The sequence below is a fragment of the Anarrhichthys ocellatus genome, unplaced genomic scaffold (genome assembly GCF_004355925.1).
Source record: "Anarrhichthys ocellatus isolate YVR2014 unplaced genomic scaffold, GSC_Weel_1.0 scaffold11, whole genome shotgun sequence".
In the NCBI taxonomy this organism is placed as follows: domain Eukaryota; kingdom Metazoa; phylum Chordata; class Actinopteri; order Perciformes; family Anarhichadidae; genus Anarrhichthys; species Anarrhichthys ocellatus.
Genome location: NW_022280041.1, coordinates 10212325 through 10235737, shown reverse-complemented (window position 1 = coordinate 10235737; position 23413 = coordinate 10212325). Strand labels below are relative to the sequence as shown.

Sequence of the window (23413 nt, the reverse complement as noted above, 5' to 3'; positions counted from 1 at the left end):
GTGTGTGTGTGTGTGTGTGTGTGTGTGTGTGTGTGTGTGTGTGTGTGATGTCAGAAGTGCTTCACATGGGCATAGGTGGGCCCTAATTAGACAGCAAAGAGATATGGTAAAAACTTCAAAATGAGCTCCTTCCGGCAGCGTACAAAAACACCCCGCTCCGTATCAACCTCACTCACTCCCTCCCTTTTCTTGTCTCCGTCAGCACACTAGCTTTGTGTTCGAGACCGGAGCTCATATTGCGGTGATCAAATCCCTGCTGTGACCACAAAACTCCGAAACACCTGACTTCACTGTATCAGCTGCGTTCTACACACTTTCTGACCTCAGTTCAGCTCTTGCTATTATCCTCACATTCAAGGGTTAGTTCACTAAGCTAGTGACTTTTTTTTTTGTGAGCTCGTCAGTTGTAAATTAAACTCTAAGCACACCGAGGGTAACCGGTGGGCCTTCACGGCCTGCGGAGCGGCGCTGCAAGCTGAACAGAGGGCTCGGATCTCCCAAACGGGGTAAAAGCCACAACAGTTGACAACTGCTGTTTCTGATTCAGTATTTTTCTTTAGGGGGAGAATGTGCAGGCCTACAGCTCGGCGATGCCTCACTCTCCCTCACTGCGATTCTCTGCTACGGATTTTAAACATGGGTCATGGGTAATGCTGGAACACGTGGTAGCCTACGTCCGGTATGGGAGAAGTTAGTCACCGGTGCTGTCTTTGCTGGTGCTCTAGCTATAGCCTGTTTGTTTTCTATTTTATTACTGCCTAACGGGGTGGCGGGGGAGGGACAGAAGGGAGAGGAATATACCCGGCTGCTCCTGTCAGAGATTTTGTAAGCCCTCTGAAAGGGAAATGTGCACAATGTAAAACACAAAACAACTGATTTGGGCGTTCTGCAGGTGGATAGATGCAGTGGAACCGATGATGGACAGTAGGGCAAGGAAAGGTGCACGCTGTGGAAACGAGACTTTGGGAGGAGATTGGAAAAAGACTCAAAGCCTTAAATGTAGAAATCATAAGAGAGGATGAACTGATCACTAGCAAATGCGGACATTCAAAGGCATGGCCATCTTTCTCCCCACAATGTTTGCCAGCAGGATCCCTTGCTTATCTGTCCTACGGAGGACCAAACATGTCCAATCAGACCCATATGAACCCTTTTGTACTCACTCCTGTGGATAAGGAGGCAGTGAGGGGTCGTGAGGTGAACCTCACCACAACACAGCAACAATGAAACCACCAGAGGTGAAAACTGAAACAAGGTATTTAGTCTATTTTATAAGCGAACACTGGATGGCGCCATTGTGGCTGCTTTACGCAGACTGCCCACTCTGAGGAAACTGGATGTGTGAAGAAAAATACCAAACTGTGTGGCAGGACAGAGAGAGACACAACATCTGGAAGAGGATCAAAACTGTACATTTCTAAGTGTAAGAATCAAACAGACAAAATATTTGTAAATATTAAGTTTCTTGTTTGTTTTTCTTTTTCTTTTTTGAGTGAATGAATGAAATGCCTATTTTGTGACAACAAAAGACAACAGGTGCAGTTTGCAACAACAACAAAAATGGCCGCCAGATTGAGGTTTCAAATTCATTAGTGAGTAAAGAAATGCTTTCCACTGATAATTATTCATGACTTTACAAAATAACTTTTTTTCTTTACTTTGTCCCACATTGCCCATAATCATGTGAGCATCCTGTAGCATCATGATTCCTAACCAGGAGAGTCACTGTAGCAGAAATACATCTTCACTGCAGCCCCCACACAACAGAGGTCCTAAGATGCTGTAGTCAACTCTGCTAGTTTTTCATTTAAGACTGTGGCTTCATCGCTCTTTGTTTTGGGGTTGTAGTCGATGGAACAACTTATCTGCGTATATTTTTTCCTTCTTTGTTCTTTACTTTTATTTTGAAATATGTCTTGTGGTCCAACTATACTGCTGATGAGAGGCTAAGCCCTGACAAAAGTCCGCTTTGACCGGCTGATGATGTAATGGTGGAGGGGCTTGGCCTGTGATTCATGGTCAGGACTTCTAAACACAAAGTGCAGCCAACTAAATATTCTCCCACTTCACATGTAGCAGTGTTTACATGGAGCTACTTGATCACATGTGGGACAGACGTGAGGGCTTTGATACCATACGATGCCTCGTAGAGAAATGAGATCACACAGGTGGTCTGACTTCTTCCCTCCACACACTGTGTTGCATTGTGGGTGTGGAGGTTGTGTTGACCTTACAGTGATGTGATGTAGCAGTGGAGAGCTTCATGCTCCAAACAGTTGAGAGATGGATGTTCAGTAAATCTTAAAAGTCCAGTGCACTTTTAGAGCCCGAGCGTGTGTTTAACAGTGGATCAGACTGGATGTATGTGGACACACACTTAGCCTCGTCTGTGTTATGAAGGGATTTTGGTTTATTCTTATTTCAACGTGCCCGAAAACTGCAGCCAAGCAAACCAAAATGGCTTCATATCGCTGAGATAGTTAGAGATCTTGTGTCAGGTCAGTGGTGCATGGACCGCACATGGTTAACACCACACAATGGGGAGGACAGTGACACACACACACACACACACACACACACACACACGCATAAATCTTCAGCTTGGTCTCGATTGCATCAAGTTGCACCTGTTGTCTTGTTTTTACATTCTTTGTTGAATTCAGAAACCCAAGACTTGAGACGAAGAAAAATGTTAAATAATGGAATTTTAAAAAAGATGATTATTAAAAAAAAAAAGTATAGTAAAACTACATAAATAAATGCGGTGATGATATTTCTGTTTACTTTAGAAGTTATTATACACTGTATGCTGTGATTCTGATCTGGGAAACATTAAAGACATTCATAGCCAGTCTGATGATTTTGTCTCTTTATTGATATCGTGAACAAAAGTAAGTATACAATTAATGAAGAAAAAATTATATTTTGAATTCTTTTAAAGTGTAAATATGTGGAATTTCATAGAAAAATACATATATTTAGAGTAGAAGAGGCGACATGAACCTAAATATGTAAATATTTGGAACCAGATACTTAATTGAAATAAAAACAAAGACTTAAAAAGTTGAGTAACAAAAACATATTCTTCTCAATTAGATAAGAAGACAACTTACACCTATGCATGTTGACATTCACACTGAATGATGGTTTAAAAGATTGGAATTGTAAATGTTTTCCATCATCACTTCACAAATAAAAAAAGAATTGTAAGATTCAATGATTCTGGCTACATCAAACTTAATCTGGTAAAACTGTCCTCTTATGATAATACCACATAGAGACTAAGTGGCGTTTAAAAATATACAATTAATGTTAACATTTAAAACTGGACACATCACAGAAAAAAAAGCTGAATAAAAGAGATATGACATTTGATTCACAAAGTACATCTTTTCACTGACAATATAACAACAATCATCTTCCACAAAAACATTTAAATCAAAGTCTGATCATCCAACATGTGCCCCTAACATGTACATTGACTCAATATAGCTATGTATTTCAACTTTTCCACATCAAAATAAACATAGTTAAAGCAGGTTATTTTTAGTAAACATGTTAAATGTGATCTGAGCACTGCAGTGATTTTCTCATATTCTCCTATTGTAAGCCATTGTGGTGAAATATATCTGTGTACTTACAATATTACAAGCTTTTTATTTGTCATTGTATGACAGGGTTGCACAACAAAATTTAGATTGTAGTCTCAATTTGCTATATAGGAAAGAAAAAAACAAACTATAATATATATGGAGGGTGGAGGATGAATGAAGGAGTCTAGCAGCCAGAGGAAAGAAGCTGTTGTGAAGTCTGGTGGTTTGGCAGCTGATACTTCTGTATCTCTCTCCAGACGGCAGCAGGGTGAACAGGTTGTGGCTGGGTGGGTTTTGTCCTTTAATGTTGTTTTAACTCTTCACAGACTCCTCTTCTCACCAATATCACTGATGCGCAGTAGATATGTGCCAATGATGTTCTGGGCGGTTTTAATCACCGGCTGTAGAGTCCTCCTGTCCTGTGACGTGCACATCCTCTGCCAGTTTGTAATGTTTGAAGTCAGAATGTTTTCTATTGCTCCTCTGTAAAAGTTGACAAGAACCTGGCATGGGAATTTTGTCTGAATGAACTTTTTTGATTTTAGCAAATGGCTGCAATGAAACAAAGAGTGAAAAATTTAAAGGGGTCTGAATACTTTCCATACCCACTGTAGTCTCTCACTTGCTGTTAAAGGAGACTTTGATGCTTTCTTCTGCTTGCTTACATGTGATATCTTTCCATGTTGGAGGAATGTCAGCAGGCTTTGCAGTGAATGCTTCGGCAAACTGCTGGTTGAACTTTGCCAGAATGTATTTCCAGTAGTCTGATGCCTGAAGGCTTACATCTGGAGCAATTCTCCAGTCTGGGTAAATGGCCGCGTAATCCTTGTAGGGGTGCCATTTACCATTTGTAGCAATGCAGCTAAAACTCTGGTCACTGATCACAGAGGAAGAGCATACATCAGTGACAAGTTTTTCTGTCCTATCCCACCTGTATCGACCCAGAGCCTGTGGCCGATGTAGTGAAACAAAGTGTTTACCATGTTCTTTTCCTCCTGCCTCAGAAGGCGCTGCGCAGAATGGACACTGTTTACCACATCCAATCACGTCGGTGAAAAGCACGTTCTCAGGCTTCACATGAAGATCTTTTAGTTTCATTAGGATGTTTGTTTTTTTAAACTTCTCTCGAAGGACTTGTGCCATGTCCTTCACACACTCAGTCAGCCAGTGAACAAACTGTTCCTGGTCGGCATTGTTCAGGATCATGAGAGCATCAAGAGCATCTTGGGAAATGACCAGTTTATTACCAAGTTCCTGACAGACATTTTGAATGAATGACTTCAAGTTGCCTCTCTTTTCTGTTTTAGCTTTGTTGACGGCATCATTTATGCTCCCGATACTTGACTGAACATGTTTATCCTCAAACTCAAACATCGTAGACCCATTTGAGAAGCGTTCCACTATTTGCTTGAGTATCCAGTTCTTTACATACTCTTCATAAGAGCAAATGTAGCTTCGATAGCTTTCAAAGTCATCCTTTGATAGCAAATCCAGTAAGACTGAAGACTGGAAGAACATTCGTGTGCTGAACGTCTGGTTTGTCTTCATTTCACCAATGATATCAGGACCCAAGGAGCGGTAGACAAAGTCTTCGACTGCAGGCCTCAAGCAGCGATCCGTGAATTCTTCTGCCTTCTTCTGGCACTGGTCTCGTTCATGGAACTCATCTTTAAAATCAGTGCGGAACTTTTCAGACATCTGTAGGGATCATTCACACGTATGAAATCCTCATGCAGTTTCTGAAACTGTCTGGCTGCAACTCCACAGATGTGCTGTTTCAGAGAAACTTCAAACTCAATGTCTGTCTTTACATCCTGATTGTTTTGCAGCCTCTCATCAATTACATCTAAAATGTCCTGGATGTAAGTGTCATGGTAATTGACCTTCACTTTTCTTTGCATTTTTCCATTTATACACTGTTTGCAAATCGCAATGATGTTGTCTGCAATTAGTTGTACAGCCTTTGTGTAACTTTGATTGTTGAACATCTCTTCCATTTTGTTTATAAGACGCTTAAAGAATCCAGCTGTGTATTTAAAAGGCACCAGTCCACACTCTTCCAGCCTTTTTTGACTTAACAATTCGCATGCATAGCTTCCCTTGTGCGATACATTGTCTCTCAGGTGGTGAGACACATTGTTGTAAATGTGTTGTAAAATCAGCAGCTCGCACTCAGAGTCCAAAGTGTCAAAGAACACAAAAACTGCTGCAGATGTCTCACACAAAAATGAAAATTGTGTTTCAAATGAAGCAATGTCCCCACGAAGGTGAGCTACAGCTACTGGCTCACTGAAGACATCCATGTTTTTGTTTCCACGAGGAAGGTACCAAGTGATTTCAACCAGTCCATTGGATATTCTCTTTGGACTGTCACCACACTCCATATTATGATGAACAAAGGTGTCATGGTACTGCTGAGAATTGCTCAGAAGCTTATTGAGGATCTCTGACTTGGACAAGGAGCACTCACCCAGTCTCACAAAAGATATCATTGGAAGTTCAGAGAGAACAATTCTGTCTTCAATAAAGCCTTTGGATTCTGAGAGGGACTGAGGTCTGTACTTTTTAACAATGTCTCTCAGGGCCCAAAGCATGAGTGTGCACTGCTTTGTGTCACAATTAGGAAGCAACAGAGGCACAGAAAACTGACACATAGACATTTTGAGTGCCATTTCCTGCCATACAAAACCATCAGAACACAGAAAGAGGGCAGTGATTATGTCAAGGGGGTTTAGCATGTCACCTGAATGCAGATTGTCAAACAGATCATCAAAATCTAACTCTGTCTCTCCTGATGCAGCATCAACGTTTGACTCACATGCAGATGTACATTTCATATTCCTAGCTGTCACATTAACCGTCATCAGTTTCTTTAGGAAGTACCATGGAAGATCTGAATTACACTTAGCAGGTTCATCAGTGATGGTCTTCTTGTCAATCTGAAGTAATGTGCTCAGGGATAGCTTCTCAGGGTAGAGCTGCTCCAACCTCAGATCCTCCAATAAGCTCTCTAGTTGTGTCTCTGTAGATAAGAAGATGTTTGTTAATTCAAACCAATCAACCAACCAAGTGTTTCCACAAAACATCCATCCAAAGTACATTGACACATAGAATGAGTGAATGTTAACATGTGTAGTATAAAGCGATTTGAATGGTCGGAAGACTAGAAAGGTGCTACATAAATGCAACAATAATGTTGTCGGCGGATATCACAAGTAAGATAAGGGTGTGACACTATATGAAACTTTTGTTGGACTTTTTATTGAACTTAGATTATTTTGTGTTTTTGCTCTTTATTTGGCAAATGAATTGCTCTCGAAATAGTGTGGGGAGGTAGAGAGAGAATCTGTGACTATAACTGAACAAAAGCATGATTTAAGAGTACAGCCTGACTGATACTGTATTTTTGGGGATATTAGGGAGAAAAACTTTGACCTCAGCAAGATGGCCGCATGGTCGCTCTTCCCGAACACGGGTTGCGATGCTGCTCTGTAGCCGTATTTGAATGGCGTGTAGCAGTGATCCGGAGTGTTTAAATTTGCTAACAGTTGCTTCAGCGGTTACTTTTTAAGAGCAATAGATTATTTACATGTTAGTATCATATGTGAATTGTTTACATATCAATATTTCATTTTTTTTAATATCACGTCATCATCTGTACAGCTATATCACGACACCCTTCATTCAAAGGAACTTAATTTTTTTTCATGGAAAGTTGTTTTTTGTTCATAAACTATATTTTCAGTTATTTAAAGTTTGAACATTTATGTCACTAATCATTGTAATTCATAGGGAGGAAAACTGTTTTGTATTCTAAGGTTTAGCAGACTGTAACATGGAACAACCCATAAACATCTTTAATTTTCATTCCACATAACTTTTGTCAGCACTACTTAGAACTTATTTTGTTCTAAGCAAGATGTACAAGTTAAAATCGGCCATTATCTATTGAAACCAAATTGCACATAAAGCTTGCGTTAACCGTAATTTGCAAAAAAATACTAGGGATGTTCTGATCAAGTTTTTTTTAAAGCGATCCTCTTGAGAGAAGACTCATCACTCTGTTGGAGTTGTTGGAACAGTCCACTCATGGTTGTACATTGGTGCTACAGAGTGACACTTTTTTCATCTCAATCTTTGGCTGAATAAAAACATTGGCTTGCGGAGTGCACACAAACTTGACAACAGCAAGTTTAATTCTGACCTGATATTTAGTTACTCTGAGAATCAATCTAAATTAGTGGCAGCTGATAAAACCTGCTGACGGCAGTGTTTGATATTTTAACCTTTAAAAGTGACGGACAGCACAGGCTACAAAGAAGGTCCATGTATCATCTGATCATTCAATTATTTCATTAAATCCGGAAAAAAAAGAACAGACGAAAAGGTCAGAATTCCGATTGTTTTTCTTCTGGTTTTGTAGGCTGTAAAAAAAAAAATGTGACGCTGTGGTTTCTTGTTTTTGTCTTGAAATGTGTAATCTAATAAGCAAGAACACCAAAACAAAGGAGCAAGTCTTAATTCTGTTTTTCTGTTATTTGGTTTTGTAATGTTTCTCCGTGGTGGACACCTAAAGTAAGTATTAACAATATATTAACAATTTGAGAAAAATATGTTAAATCAGGTGGCTGTTGCCTTTGTGTGTGTGATGTTTGTTTGTAGTGACATTTAGTTTTGTATTCACTAACTCCCAATATTTGCTCACTTCCAGAAGACTTCCTACTTTAAATAATCCCCATACAGTCGACTAGGACCTTGGGTAATTTACATAATCTCTTCTAGTGTGGATTTGTTTGTGATCATGATGCTGCCTATTTGACCCCTCCACCCCTGATGAAGGTGAGGATGAGGAGTTCAGGGGTTTTGGTGATGGTAAGGGTCACCGGTTCACCGATTCACCAAAAGTTGTTCGGCTTTGGAAAGGCATACAGGCATAATATAACCAAGTCATACTAAAGGAGCAATATTCTACATTCAGAGCATTAATATAGGTGCAAACAAGTATTTCACATATATATATATATATATATATATATATATAATTTGCATAGAACATGAGCATAGAAAACATTATATTTTACTGAATTTAAGCTTCTGCATTGCCCAGTAGCGGGCCGTCAGGGCCTGCAAGGCCTTCTCTGCTGGCCTAAACAGAATCACAATGCTATATCTATTTTAGAATTTAATAATTTTTCTTAAATACACTACATGTATTATAATTTATAAAAATATGTTTCCCATTATCTTATTATCTCATTGCACAGCTACTGTCTTCCTCAGTTGCTGTGCCAGTGTCCAGTGCAGCTTGTTTTAAGTAGAGCTTTTATCCAATCAGATTTCACCTCTGTGTCTCTAGGTAAGAACAGAGGCCCGAGGCCTGCAGACTCACACCTGCATCCCTTTGCAGTTTAAGTGAATGGGGACGATATTGTTGATTGTCATAGTGTTCAACCAATCAGATCTTTAGTTTGACATGTTGGGCGTATTCTTTGACGTGTCAGAGCCTGCTAGCCGGTCAATAGCTATGTAAGCATTATGTGCAGCCCAGTTTCCATGTGCAGCTCTGCAGTGAGGTACAGCGTGTGCTGTGATTGGTCAGTGGGCGAGCACGTGACTATCGTGAAATGAAACTTAACAGCAGAGGCTTAGTCGGCGTTGTGAATCACATCACGTGATGCAGCTCAGCCAATCAAATATGGGCATTCTGACAAGTTTCCTGACTCGAGTGAGATGTACCACACACCGTGACACAGGGGGCTGAGACGAGGAAAGACTTCGCAGAGCAGTACGTCTAATGTTTTAGTTGTGAAAGTAAAATCATAAGGTGAATTCTTTGGGCTGCGGCTTGTCATTAAGGAATGATGGTTGGTCCCACAGCCAGACCAGCTGAGATCCACTGTCCTCCATGAGCATAAAAAACATTATATTTTACTGAATTTAAGCTTCTGCATTTTCCAAATGCTCTAGTATTATTCAAAGGTATCGTAAGCCTCGTACCGAACGGTTTAATACGAATACGTATATAGTTACAGACTTCGAAACGAATAATAGCTGTGGCACCATCATGAGGTTATAAGGTGGTATTTCAGCTGCAGGACAGCAGTGAAGGCCCAGGTATGAAATGCACGGCCCGCCACTGATATACTGTATATACACCAGCTTTTAGTGCATGTGAGCGTCGGATAAACGTGATAAAACAAAACAAAACAGAGTGAATTAAGACATGTTTTTTGGTTTTCTTGTTTATTTGATTACCTGTTTCAATAATGACAACAATACTAGGTTTTTCTTTTTTTCCAATGAACAACTGGGCCTTTTAAAACTGGATACATCATGTTAGTTCCTGCTGTGAGATCTCCTAATGGTTTTCCCTGATATGTTGTATCGTGTCCCAAAGCGCTCTGTCTGTGTCGGTCTGTTCTGAAAGGACGGGTTGGAGAGCCTCTACAGGTTCAGTTCAAATGCAGTTTTCAACCTACAGTAACTTCAGAAGTGTGGCTTCATCATCAATCCTTCTTCTTCTTCTTCTTTTTGATTTTATGGCGGATGGCATCCAGTGAATGGTGCATTACCGCATTACCGACGTACTATAATGGAGTGTGGATCCAATAACCTATCCCCTTACACAATTTAAACCAAAACAAAATAAAACAAAAAACAAACAAAACAAAACAAAACGGAGTTCTCCATTTCAGAGACTTAAATTCTTCTGTTCAATCCTGTTTCTTTCAAGTATTGTAGTAAGTTTCCTGCCCCCAAGGTTAATGCATCCTTCATCATCATCATTCATCATCAAACCTGCTGTGAATTCCACTCCTTACATTACCCTCCTTATTATTTTCTTTTACTTACTTGTGTAGACAGACTTTCTATTGACATGACAGGCTGTCATCTTCACAGTGGGGCTTGGCCCAGTGGAAATAACAGCAATAATAATATAATAAATTGTTTTACTTATGGACTGCACATCATTTAGTGCCTTTCTGCTGAACAGTAGACTGTATAAAACTTACTTTTACCACACGTGCTGTGTTGACCCTTGCTGTCGGACCACTGCTTTGATGGAGTGTCGTCTTCTCCTGCACAGTAACCGACTCCCTTCATGAATAAGAAAATGGCCATTTTCAGGTGTGATGAATCAACTCATAATTCCATACACATTAGTTAATAAGATAGTATTTCCATTTTCTTTTCTTCTTGTTGTAGATATACAAACAGGCTGTTTACCTCCATTGTGGGTACAGTGTCAGTCCCCCCACACTTGGTTTGGGATTATTCAAACAGCTTCTCACTGAAAGTAAAAAAGAGACAAGTATTGAAGGCTTTATTGCTCGAGTGCTGTAATAATATGCGGTAAAGTTTAAAACACCTTGCAGCCTTCTTGACTGCAGTATGGACCAAAACCAGTAAGTCACTTCAAACCAGAAAACACTAAGCCCAACAAGAACCATAGCTTGTGGGTGCATTTCTACATTTGCTTATCATGTGCAGCGTCATGAGGGGTATGAATGAAAAGGATTTATGAAATTATAATCAAAACAATAACTTATACTAATCAGTCTTTAATCTTGAGTGTATGGTCTGAAAATGTACGACTTTGGTAAATCCTAGTGTAACTATGAACATCCCAAGTCTCTTAATTCCATCCCCGTCACTTGCGTCTTTTAAATTACATAACTCATCAAACCCAACACTCAGGAATTATCAGCCTCACGTGACTGAATGAAAATCATGATAAATGATGTAAAAAGCGTTTCGTCTCCAACTCTCTCTGACTTTAATTGTATCCATAATAAAAGTAATTGAGGGAAATATCAGATCATGAAAAGACAAATCTTTTATAGAATAGATGTGGCCATGTCAAAATAACAACCTTTCTATGCAGAAGTTTCTTCTCGGTGCAGCATTTCACGGTCTGTGTCCTGTACTCAGCGAGCCCGTGTGTGCAATTGCTCCCCTGCAGACCTCTTCTCTTTATTCTGGGGGGAGATACTTTCGCTTTCATGATCATGTGGTTTCTGGATCATGTGCTTTCCCGGGGTCAAAGATTTCTTCAGACTTTTTCAGTTGTTTTCCCTGCTGTGCTGCACAATTGACACTTTGTTGGGAAATCAATGTTAATCAATTAAATAATCTCTTCAAGGAGTTGAATAGAGAGACAGGTTTAGGTGGGCTGTGTCTAGGTGAGTTTAGGTGAGTTTAGCTTAATGATGCCTTATTTCTTTGATTTAAGAACTTTGCTTTTCAATTAGTTATTTCAGACATATTTAAATGTTTCCTAAAGCTATTGGGATTCGATTTTTAGTTTTGTGTGCTGTCACTCGTTGCTTCTGGTTAGATGAATATGAGATTATTTTCCACCGTATTACTGTTGTTGCAGTTTCATAGAGTAATATTAGTTAGTTATAGAGAGTTGTTTATGTCCATAAAGGATGCCCACTCTCTCCTAAAAATATGTCAGTCTTGGCCTTTCAGCAATGAAATGGTCCACGTCCACTTCTTGAGAGGCAAAGTATATACCGCCATCTGGAGGCTTGTTTATGGAACTGCTTACTGTGGAGATGTAAGGAGATGGTCGCATGATCACTCATTATAATTGAGAGAAGTGAGGAATCTGTTATGTCTTTGAGATTTCTAAACAAGAGAAGTAGTGAAAAATATGAAAATAAATTACTGTTGAAAATGGATTGCCATGTCCTGCTTACTGATCCACGTCGGTCTATTGCTGGGTTGAGATCTGTGTTAAAATCCCTCCCAATGATAATCTGTGACATTACCTAAAGATGTAAAGATATGCTATGGACAGATTAATACTCTTAATTCATGTATATAATGGATCTGCTGGCTAGGTTAGAAATGGAAATATCAGTTTATGTGATTTTCCTGTGAAACAAAAACCTCTTTTTCTTGAATAATATTCAGAGAACTTTACTGAATTCTGATGACTTGCAGTTCGGCACGTGGGTTCCTTGAAGTAGGCATATGTCTGGATTCAATTTATTTAGATTGTCAAATATTTACTTTTAGTTCTATTTTATAGCTTGAACTTATTTTGATTTAAAATATTTTATAGGTTATCTTTTCTGTGCATGTAGCATAGAAGGGGCTACAATTGCATTGCATTCAGCAAAATTCTAATTGTAGCTTTTTTTCTTAGCATTAATATTGTTATTATTAATAGTGCCAAGTTGTGGTAGCCTATACTTCGATATCTGGCAGAATACAAACAGATAAATCCCTCTTTTAGAGATGACATATTTTTCAAATCTGAATCCTAAATTATTTTTAAACTCCTGTCAGACTTTTGACGAGACGTTACAATGTATCGCCCATAGGTGGCGACAGCCTCGTGTCACTTCTGTTTCAGGAGAATGACCGAGGAAGTGTACTTCCGGGGCACACAGGAAATAAACAGCTAGCAGTAGTTGGCTAAAGCGAATGCTGCTGTTACAGACATGTAATGTAACGCAACCTGAGACTATCGCGATGATATAAAGTGTCTTTTCTGACTTTAAATCATCTTCTGAAGGTAAGTGTGCTCATCACGTGGACGCACTACTCAGGAGTCACCGTGAAGCTAGCTAGCTTAGCTGACTCACAGCTCTTGGGCTCAGTCGCATTAGCTTGCTTGTCATGTGTGAAAGCCCTTACTACAAAATTCAGTCACATAGCGTATTTATATTTGATTTAAACGTTAGTTTTGCTGCTGGCAAATGTTTTACTACTAAGGGAAGACGAGGTAATATACATGTGAAAATGCAACCTGCTGCTGGATATGAGGCAAAATAAACTATGTGTTGATGTTTTGTTTTTTTACCGGTAACTGTTATATGTCTTTTTTTGGCTTATTATTTTCTCAATTAATCCTTTGCTCTTAAAAATGTTCTAAATGTGTGAAATAAATCACCATTCCCTTAAAATAACAATGTCAGGAAGTAAAGTGACATTTTTTTTATCAACCTGACAAAATTACGTTCTTGTGGGAAGAAAAGAAAAGGCAACAATGTAACTTCTTTACATTCTAATAGAATGTAAATAAGCTACATTGTATAGAATGATTCTATTGAAGTTATTCCTTTTTTAAATGTTTTAGACGAGTCACTAATCACTTTAAAAGAGTGATTATAGCTGATTTAACTTACAGACATGAGATTGATCTTCTCATGTCACTCTCTTTATACAATGATATAAATTCATCCCCGTTTTATCTACAAGGCTACTTGTATTGTTTAAAATAATGTCAGCAGGGACTGTTGGCCCTTGGGCATTTTCACATTATCAAATCTGGCCCTCTTTGAAAGAAGTTTGGACACCCCTGCCTTAAGCCCAGGGTGAAGTCCCCAAATGTATTGTTTTGTACAACCATCAGTGCAAAACCCAAATAAATTCAGCTGACGTCACATCTATGAAGACTGAATCAGGGAATGTTTGGTGTTTTTAATTAGCCAAATTTGTGTGGATTGATTCATTGACTTTCAGTTGCATTTTTGATTATAATATCAGTAGAATTACTGCAGGATTTAGAGCTGAAATTATTAATTTTTCAAGCAATAATGCAAACTACATAATTTAAAGCTTCTCAGTTTTACGGATCTGTTTCTTTTCTTTGTCTAATGGGTCATTACTTGGAGCTATGTTTGCGATTTGGACTGGTTGTAGATGGGAAATTGTAAGAATTATTTAATATTTACTTACTTTTTATAGACCCTATTCAGCAGATGAAGAGATAATGTTGCTACCCCAAATATGATATGTTTGTTTGCTGTAAGGTATCATGATCACATTTCATTAACTTCTGCCGACTAACTTTATTTTCTCAGCTTGCTCACTTGGCCCCAGCTGCTGCCTAAAGCACATAAACACACTGAAAAACATGACGGAGCCACGCAACCCAGGAATGTCCTCTATGCCTCAGACAGCCCCAGTGCACACTGACTCCACCTCTCCGGCTGTAGAGATGGACCCGGTGGAGTACACCCTGAGGAAGCGCCTCCCCCGGAAACTCCCGAAGAGACGGAATGACGTCTACGTCAACATGAAGACGGATTTCCGCGCTCAGCTGGCACGCTGTCAGAAGCTGCTGGACGGTGGGGGTCACAGGGAGATCTGTGTCCACGGCCTGGGCCTGGCCATCAACAGGGCTATCAACATTGCCCTTCAACTGCAGGCCAGCAGCCAGGGGGCGCTGCAACTGGCAGCCAACACCTCCACGGTGGAGCTCGTGGACGACCTGGAGCCTGAGGATCCCGATGAGGCCGGGGAGCCAATGACGCGCACACGCAACAACTCGGCCATTCATATCAAGGTTTTCTACCCTGACCCTCAGTGAGCTGAATAGAGGCGTGTCAGGCATGAGTTTTCAAGTTGTAGTGTGTGGACCTATGAGAACAGCAGTAGAGGACTGCAGAATGGACAATGTGTTGGCTGAATGTAATTCATTAAACTGCGTTGGAATACTCCAATTGGGACGACCTGAATTGACTAAATATATTGAGCTTGTTTGTTTGCGTTTTCTCAATTGTAAATTGTTGCTGTTGTACCTTTTTTACTTTGCATGTTTTGAAGCAGCAGAGGTGTTTGCCAGCTGAAACCTCTGTGTAATGTATGTACTTGTAGCCATGGCTGTGCCAAATGTGAATGTACAAGTGTCTTTCATTCTAAGGCCCGACTAAGGGACTGTTGAAGTGTTTACAGTTTCATATGTGCATGTTGTAAAATATACAAATATGAAGGTTTTATTTCATACAAGTGTTGTTGCAGTAAATGTCCACTAGATGTCAGCAGTCTAAATCTATTTAAATTTTGTTTCGGAACGTTGAGCTGGTGGTGTTCATGTTTAAAATATGTAATGGACAGTTTTTATGCAGACAGTGTATTTGATTGTTGACAAACAATAAATTTTAACTCTCCCCTCTTTAACTCCACTGACCTGAACTAGATCTAGATAATGAATGAAATGGACAGACTTCCCCTTGTCGTGTTTCCATCTATCCTTTCTTTATCCAAGAATAATATTTTGTATTTAAATAGCATTTATAATTATACAGTGATGGGACAAATCAACAGAAAAAATAACAGGAAGGAAAACATGTACAAACATCCTTAAAAACATCTTGCACTCGCACAAGATTTAAAAATACGGGAAAAAACAAGGAAGAACACTTCACCGGTAAGAAGGAGTTGAGCATCAATTTGATAGAAAGCTTCGAGTTCCCATGACTGACTAATTGCCTGCCTGCTGTTTGATGACGAACAAATACAGGGAGGCAAGAAACGTTAACGTCAGATACTGGAAAACGGTTTGCAATTACAGCCTCGCAGGATGTCAACTGTAAAAGGCAAACAGCCTTTTTCCGGGCCGTCTGGCTATCAGTGTGTGGAGACAGGCTGTGTTTGTTAGGCAACATCAAAAACACAGATAATGACATCTCGTGCAACCCTCCAGCCACCTCCTCACCGACCTCTCGTTCACTGTGAACTGACTTTTTAGTCCTTTATAGTTAGTTTGAAGGAAAATGCGATGTGAAACCTACAGCTAGTCGAGTACATAGTACATACAGTCAGACGGAAGCGTGCTATTGCAAATTATGCCAACAAATGGCTTCGTAAATGTGTTCCACAAGAGAACGTGGCAACGAGAGCTTGACTAACATCTTTAAGATCAGACACTAAAAAAATACTAAGACTGGAGCTTAAAAGTAGAAAACCTGTATAAATAGTAATTGCACAACTTGTGCAAATATATAAAAATATTCATTGAAAAAAAAAAATATCAGAAGAGACAGTGACTGCGAGGCATAGTTGAAAGGGCCTCCTTTTTTTTTTGCCTTTTTATAGTGGAAATAGATGCCCTGTCGCAACCTCATGGTACTCCAATTTCCAGGTGCAATCAATATTTTCTGTTTCACTCCAAAGAGGTGAGTGACAGGGTCAAACTCACTGGAAACGGACACACATGCACGCTACGTACAGATTTAAACTTGCAACACTAACTGACACACACATCCACACACGCACAGAAGAACATCCACACACAAAGTGCAAGAGAGTGCCAGTAGACCAGCGATTGGAGCGGTGCTTCCCACAGGCCTCATTTTGGTCAGTGTGTGCTTCGCCGTGTCCATGTTTCACGTCTACATTCCAAGGTGCAATCATCTCCAGTCCGTCCAAAGCACAGCTGGGACTGTCCTCTCCTTTCAGCGTCCTCCCCCTCACGTGAGGAGGGCTTCAATTTTTCTCTCTTTCTGCACGCTGCTTCCAGCAGCCAGCGTGCAGGTCAACAGTGTCAAGTCCCTCCTCTTGCCTTCGGAAACACAAATGAGCTCCGCCTGGAGTTGGGAGATCAGCTGACGTCTTGCTGACAGGCCTGTGCATCCAACAGAAGGAGGCGCACTTTGCCTCGCAGGAAGTTGACGTGGACTTGAAGCAAATCTGTTGCCAAGGACACCCTCCACGTTCCCTCAAGCCCCGCTGCACTCGCTGGTGGGGTGTATTCCTAAAAGACAATACAAAGCGACATGTTGCGCTTGTCTCAATTTGGGGAATGTATTTTTCAAAACAATTCCATCTGATTTGACACGTTTCATGGCATTTCCTTTGGCTTGTAAAGTTAAAACTCTGCACATCCACACAATCTCACCAGCAGTCTTATCTCGAAAAGTCCTAAACACATATTCTCATGTTGATCATGTCTTGGTATCAACAAAATACATGTATAATCTTCCCAGGCTTTGTAAACTGTTTCTTTATTATTCCATATTTGTCTTGGGATTCATGTTTGAGAACCCTTTTAACTGTTCCCGATGACGAAACTTTGATTTCGGTGACCCTTGAGCCAGAACACAGGCGGTTCATTCAGCTTTAGTTTGTCTCTCCACAACGCCTCCGCTCGGTCCTGAATCAATTTAAAGGCTGTGTTGCCACAACTTTAAGAACAAACTCTTACAGCAGCTTCAGTGTCAGTTTTATACGAAAAGCTTAAGGTCACACTTCTAGAGAATGTCCCATGACATCCCTCACTTTCTCTATTACCGGAGAAAACACCATTTCATTCCAAGAAAGCAACAGACCTTAATAAAATAAACCTTGCTGCTGCACCTCCTGAACAGAAATCCAACATTTCTCGGGTTCTCTTCACACCATTAAGGTGACAAAGGGCGTCCGGTAAACATTGACTTTGTGCCTCTGAACCTGCTGTAACTCACCTGGATGTTGAGGCTACGCAGCACAGCATTGATGCTGAGCAGGTTTCTGATGGAGTTATCTATGTTGCTGTGCAGTGCTGTGTTGGTGACTGAGGTCCGTAGCGAGCTGAGGGCCTGTTGTAAGAGCCATAAGCCAGACTGCACCTCCTGGGCTTGCTCTAATGCCTTGCCAAAAGAAAGGAGACAGAGGACAAGAGTTTCAGAGTCTCATTATGGAAGCGATACAGAACAAAGGAGGCAGGTCATTTGGATTATGTAGAGTTCCTGGTCCCCAAAAGGCAGCAAATGTCTGTGGACTTACACTTCACAGCTGATCTAAATCTGTTGTCGGCTGCTTGAACATGCAGCTTTTTTTTAGTTACTTACATTTGTCTTCTCCCAGACATCAAAGTCGACTCTGGTTTGGGGAACGGTGACAGTCTCTGACAGGCTACATCCTACTTGACATGACTTCTAAGAAAAACAATAAAGGCGTGATGTTAGTGTTCAGGCTACATCTGTCCAGTGGTGCATGGACGATCAGTATGGCTGATATCCTGGACCACACTATCTCTGAGGAACTGAGATCCGAGTGCATACGTTTTCCTCTCACCATAGCCACTTCTGCGTCTTGTGCTTCTTTAATGAAATGGTTCAGGACCCTGAGGTCACAGATCGGCCTCAGCGGGGACGGCAGGCCTGGCCGGGTCCACTCCAACACCATCAACAGCAAGGCAAGCAGTCCTGCCACATACAACAAATACACACATACAGTCACGCAAATGCTGCTGAACGTCAACACAGAAGGAAAACTAGAAATACCGCCTCACGGTTGTTCGCCTCTGCCCACCAGTCGAGTTATATTGAGATGAAGGCAGAGATCTAAGAACAGTCGAACACTACTCAAATCTTTTCACGCAACTGCAGCTTCCTAAATCCTGGGCGGGTGTGTGTACCCAGACACAAAGATTAAGGTTCACACGGTACAGCCAAGAAGCAGAACAGAGGCAGTCTCAGGATGCGTTTTCACTTTCATTAATACTATTACTTTCAGATTGATGCAGTTATACACAGACCCGCTCCTGTACATCTGGACCGTGTGCGATGATTCCTAATTAAATGCCATCTCAGTAATAGCCACTGAGGGGAATTAAACCCTGCCATGATTTAAGGACACATTCCTGCAGGGATGAGCCTGGTCATGACCGGCTCTCCTTCACAAACTAACATCCCCATTCTAAGAAATGTGATTCATTCTTTAGGAACAATTGTGTCTTTTGTAATAGGTCTCCACTCTACCCACCGCCCTCATCTAGTGACGTCAGTCAAGGTCTTTCGTCGCTATACATAGGCTTCACGTGAAAACACATCTGGACACTTTTTTTCATGCGTCTCACGTAAGGTCTGACCTTCAGGGGTAATGACATATGATTTCTATCTTTGAATCTGTTGTCTACAAATATTTCATTCCCACCGTTAACTTCCTATGACCTATTCAGATCCAGAGCTTTTCAGATAAGTATGTATGCGAACAAATAATGTTGCAGATTATTGATCTTCTTAACAAAATCCCAAATTTCTGTTTGCTGCGAGGTCAGAGGTCAATTATACAACAATCCCCTTTGAGTTGCCTGGGATACTGCGCCTTTGCTTGCATGTATTGCTGGCTCAGGGATCAGTCTTTAATAAACATCATATTACAATATGAGTCTATTCTGGACATACTTAGGTGTCACAAACAAAACAGACTTTTAGAGCTGTATCATGTGAAATCAGCATGACTGAGCAGGAGCTCAGTCACTTTGTTTCACACGCCTAAGAAACCATGTGATATCCTGGACTCTGAACAGAAACCTGCCAATATCATGACAGTGCAGAAATGACTGTATCCTTGTTTCACACTGATTTAGAGCAGGGTGCTTCTATAATTGGGCCGCCAGTCAGCTTTATTCAGAAATGTAGACAATATTTCTGGAGAGTGCAGCACACTGAACTCCAAGGATGCACTTGGCAATGAGAGTGGTTCTGCTGTTGTGGGTCATGTGGGCATCCGGCCTCGTTCCTCCGTGCCGCATGCTGAATGCGCTCTTTCACAGAAGCCTGGATGTGTGACGCAGACGGATGATAGGAAATACAGAAGCTCTTCCCAGGCAGACGGGTCAAATACAGGCTACATTAAGTCCCCAGACTCCCAGATAACGAGAACAAATTAATCTGAACAGCAAAAAAAAAAAGGTTAAGTTAAAACTGGAGGTTTGCTACCACTGAGTTCAATCGTGTAATCATCTTAACCTCCATGCCCCCTTTACTCTAACGTCATGGAGCAGACCGTCGATGACGCATAGGACCAAGCTGTACCAGCCCTCTGTTTCCCAGAATCCTCGTGTATACTCTATGTATGTAGTGTGTGGTTATACATAGTGTCCCACAACTTCACACGCTACTAATAGGTGCAATAGCAACAGTATGAAAGCCTCCTCGTTCCCCTGAGGTGTGTGACTTTCACTAGAACTTGTGGACATGCATTTTCAATGTGTCATTCATAGGCTTATTGAAAAGTATTTTATACTTATATTGAATACAAGCAGAGTGGGAATGAATGCTGAATTACAAAGCATTTGACACATAACCTACTACTGGGCCTGTTTTCATCCAGTTGGCTGGTAAGTGGCTGTTCCACTATAATGAGACGCTGGTGAATTTACTACTACTCCGACTTTTGTAAATGTGTCCACTTCAAACTGAAGCACAGACTTGAAATCCATGTGAATATGGTCTTTTTCAGGCCTCATATGATACTCTAAGTTTATACAATCTACATCTTTCTATATTATTGGTTGGGAGCAAAACGTGAGATCAACAATCTGGTCCCAGGGTTTAAATTATCTTTACCTTATACCAAAGCATACAGCAGTTTCAGAGGAAGAGTGATGTCTGCACATGGCCTCCTTTCCATACGCTCTGACGTTTGTCATTTTCAAAAAAACGCAGCCACCATAAATAACTTTATATAAGTGTGTGTGACTCAGCTTGAGGATTGTCGCTGACCTTTTTACCTCAGCTATTGCCTACGTGAGAATGCATCAATCTAAACTGTGTACACACACACACTCTCTCTCCACCCTCTACATTCTGGTCGAATTTTCAGTCCAGGACTATGGCCAAACTGAAGGTTAACACCTTTATCTGCCAACATCAGCTGCCAAAACCATGTTGCTATTTTAAATCGGAAGCCGTAGTCCCCAAGTGGCAGTGCCTTGGATAGTGGCAAGCATCACTCCGCGTATGTAACATGATGCTTTGGAAAGATGGCCAGATGCTCACGTGAGCTGATGCCTTTGACATTTGAGTCGCCTGAATGATGATACAACTTATATTAATATTCTCACTTCTGTCATTGTTTCTGCACGCATTGTAAAGGGTCAATGTTGCATAACTTTGTAAATTTAACAAAGTTATATTCTGTTTTTAGGTTTACTTTGTAACATCTGCCTTGGGACTACAGATGAAAAATAGCCTCTTGGCTAACTCTGGCGCATTTACAGCAATGTTTTTATAAATGTGCACTGTCACTTATCAAATAAACCAATAAATAAAAAGACATGTGCCATTAACTAAGTTGTGTCAAGCAGGTGCACAGAGAGAGCTCAGCAATTTAGACCAACAAAAAGGTCTTCCCCATCACAAAGTTATAAATAAGTAGCTATATCAGATGACACAGGTTTGACATAGTTTCCTGTCCGTCTTCGCTGGAATCCCTAGCCTTTGACAACCCTTTTCTCTTTTCTGCTGACATAAGTTTGCAACCACTGAGCCAAAAACTGCAGATTCAGCTTTCGCATTCAGTACCCTCAACTTCCCACTCTGCTGTGTCATGCTAGAGAATATTGACAGAAGTTGTATTTTGCCCAGTGGACAAGAAACAGTGCTCAGCAATCCCCTCCCAGGAGACCATTGTATCTGCAATGGCTTACAGTAACAGGAAATAATACATCTCTAGTGGGAATCAAACCCGCAAATCCAGCAGATTTAGTGCCTTGCTCAACTCTGTAAGGTCCAAGACCAACATGATGCTTTGACTTTTTGAGACTGAATACTGTCTATTCCCTACGTTATTAACTTTGTTCAATGTCCTACACCTGTTATTTGGTTTAATTTGGAGTAAAGGAGTTTTGGCTATTGAGAGGATTATAGTTTAGCAGTACAACCTAATGTACAGATGCTTTCTAATTAGACAATCTATTCATGAACTGCGGTCAATGAATACAACCATTAAGCCTGCAGGAAAATAGGCACAAATTAGAGGACAGCTTTTCGGGAAAATAGGCATTAAAAAAACAAAACGACCTCCAGAGAGGCTTTAAACCATATCAAAAATAATTTAAACCATCTTAAATACTGAATGAATGCCTGTTTTCCGAAAAGCTGTCCTCCGATTTGTGCCTCACTCTTTTCCTGCATGCTTCATGTTTGTAATCATTGACTGCAGTTGGAACATATTCTCTAATGCCACTTCTTAGAAATCTGCACGCCTACGTCCACATATGATATAGCCTATCATTAACGTGATAAACGTGTTCATAAATACTGCGCAAACAGACTGATGCAGCAAACAAGTATTTCAAACAAAGTAACGCACGAGACCTAACGCTTCAGGCGCTCTTACCTCTATTCGTTTTCTGCAACATTCGCAAATAGGTGCCGCATCTTTAAGAAACATCGTGTGTTTAAACATATGCACAAACTGTACGGCTCAAGTTAAAGGCACTGCATCCAATAAGTCCAACGTGCAACCAAGCGCGCGGGTCCCATCGATAGTCCGACCGGCGTATTGGTCCGTGTCTAAACCATGTGTGCTGCTGGTGAGAGCAGTCACGTACCAGACTTTGCATCACTGCGGTGTATGACAAAACCTTTTATTTACCTCCCCAAAGGATAGAGATAACGTGTAAGTCCGCAAGTACGAGGACGCGCCTTTTTACGCACCACGGTGAGCGATAAAACATCAACCTGTGCATGCAGTCCCCCCCCTTTGCTTAAAGCGTGAAATAGACTAACTAGTAAAGCCGGTGTACAGAGGAGAGAAAAAAGATGTCCATAACTCACTGGGAAACTCCATAGCGGTGTCCGCATAGCCCCTCACAGGGTCCTCGTGGTTTGGCCCATAGGTCCGTCTATTGCCGCTTAATTGGAAACGAAGCTCTTTTGTGGATCTCCTGTACTTATCCGGTAGGTGTTTCTAAAAACTGATCCCGTTTGATTTTTTTTATTGATGACTTTGAAAATAAAGTTGCATTGTTTCTATGACAATCCAAACTACCTCCTCCCTTAAGGCCAACCTGTTTTCTTTCATTGTTATCCAAATAATAGACTATCCCTGTTTATAAAACGTGTGGCCCTAATAAGTAAATAATGTCTTAGAAAAAAGACGCCGTGCGGAGACTTCCCATCCATTGTTCGGATGTTTTTTTAGAAACATTGATTTCAGTATCTTTTCAAAACACTAATTGTAAATATTGAAATTAGATCTCAAATGGGCTATTTTGTCCTGATTAAAAACATCAGGTTTTTATTAGAGAACTATGACTGGTGTCACATGCCAGGACACATCCAGCGGCCACAGGTCAAATGATGCCA

General features: G+C 40.7%; 3 protein-coding genes across 4 annotated transcripts; 1 reads left to right on the top strand and 2 right to left on the bottom strand.

Annotated features, from left to right (window-relative positions):
- Nucleotides 1–4149: 4149 nt before the first annotated feature.
- LOC116385470 (interferon-induced very large GTPase 1) lies at nucleotides 4150–5494 on the bottom strand. The gene is given in 2 exon segments (XM_075447371.1): nucleotides 4150–5296; nucleotides 5299–5494. Coding segments are annotated over 2 exon segments (1281 nt in total). The 3' UTR covers nucleotides 4150–4211.
- A 7502-nt stretch (nucleotides 5495–12996) lies between these two features.
- pop7 (POP7 homolog, ribonuclease P/MRP subunit) lies at nucleotides 12997–15507 on the top strand. The gene is made up of 2 exons (XM_031851349.1): nucleotides 12997–13122; nucleotides 14414–15507. Exon 2 carries the CDS (start codon nucleotides 14467–14469, stop codon nucleotides 14920–14922), a length of 456 nt encoding a protein of 151 aa, XP_031707209.1. The 5' UTR covers nucleotides 12997–13122; nucleotides 14414–14466; the 3' UTR covers nucleotides 14923–15507.
- On the bottom strand, nucleotides 14157–22978 carry epoa (erythropoietin a). Of its 2 annotated transcripts, none has more exons than XM_031851347.1 (5): nucleotides 22443–22978; nucleotides 18390–18520; nucleotides 18164–18250; nucleotides 17798–17962; nucleotides 14157–17088 (listed from the first exon to the last, which is right to left on the bottom strand). In XM_031851347.1, exons 1-5 carry the CDS (start codon nucleotides 22462–22464, stop codon nucleotides 16936–16938), a joined length of 558 nt encoding a protein of 185 aa, XP_031707207.1. In that variant the 5' UTR covers nucleotides 22465–22978; the 3' UTR covers nucleotides 14157–16935. The 2 variants fall into 2 exon arrangements, with proteins under 2 accessions (XP_031707207.1, XP_031707208.1); XM_031851348.1 differs by having other exon boundaries at nucleotides 22883–22978.
- Nucleotides 22979–23413: the final 435 nt, after the last annotated feature.

Bases quoted from the DNA above. Each gene is read 5' to 3' on its own strand.
- pop7 (XM_031851349.1), top strand. From the start codon at position 14,467: ATGACGGAGCCACGCAACCCAGGAATGTCCTCTATGCCTCAGACAGCC.
- epoa (XM_031851347.1), bottom strand. From the start codon at position 22,464: ATGTTGCAGAAAACGAATAGAG. The intron at 18,521-22,442 runs GTAAGAGCGCCT...TGTATGTGGCAG, and splicing joins GTTGCAGAAAACGAATAGAG to GACTGCTTGCCTTGCTGTTG. The intron at 18,251-18,389 runs GTGAGAGGAAAA...TGTTTTTCTTAG, and splicing joins AAGACGCAGAAGTGGCTATG to AAGTCATGTCAAGTAGGATG.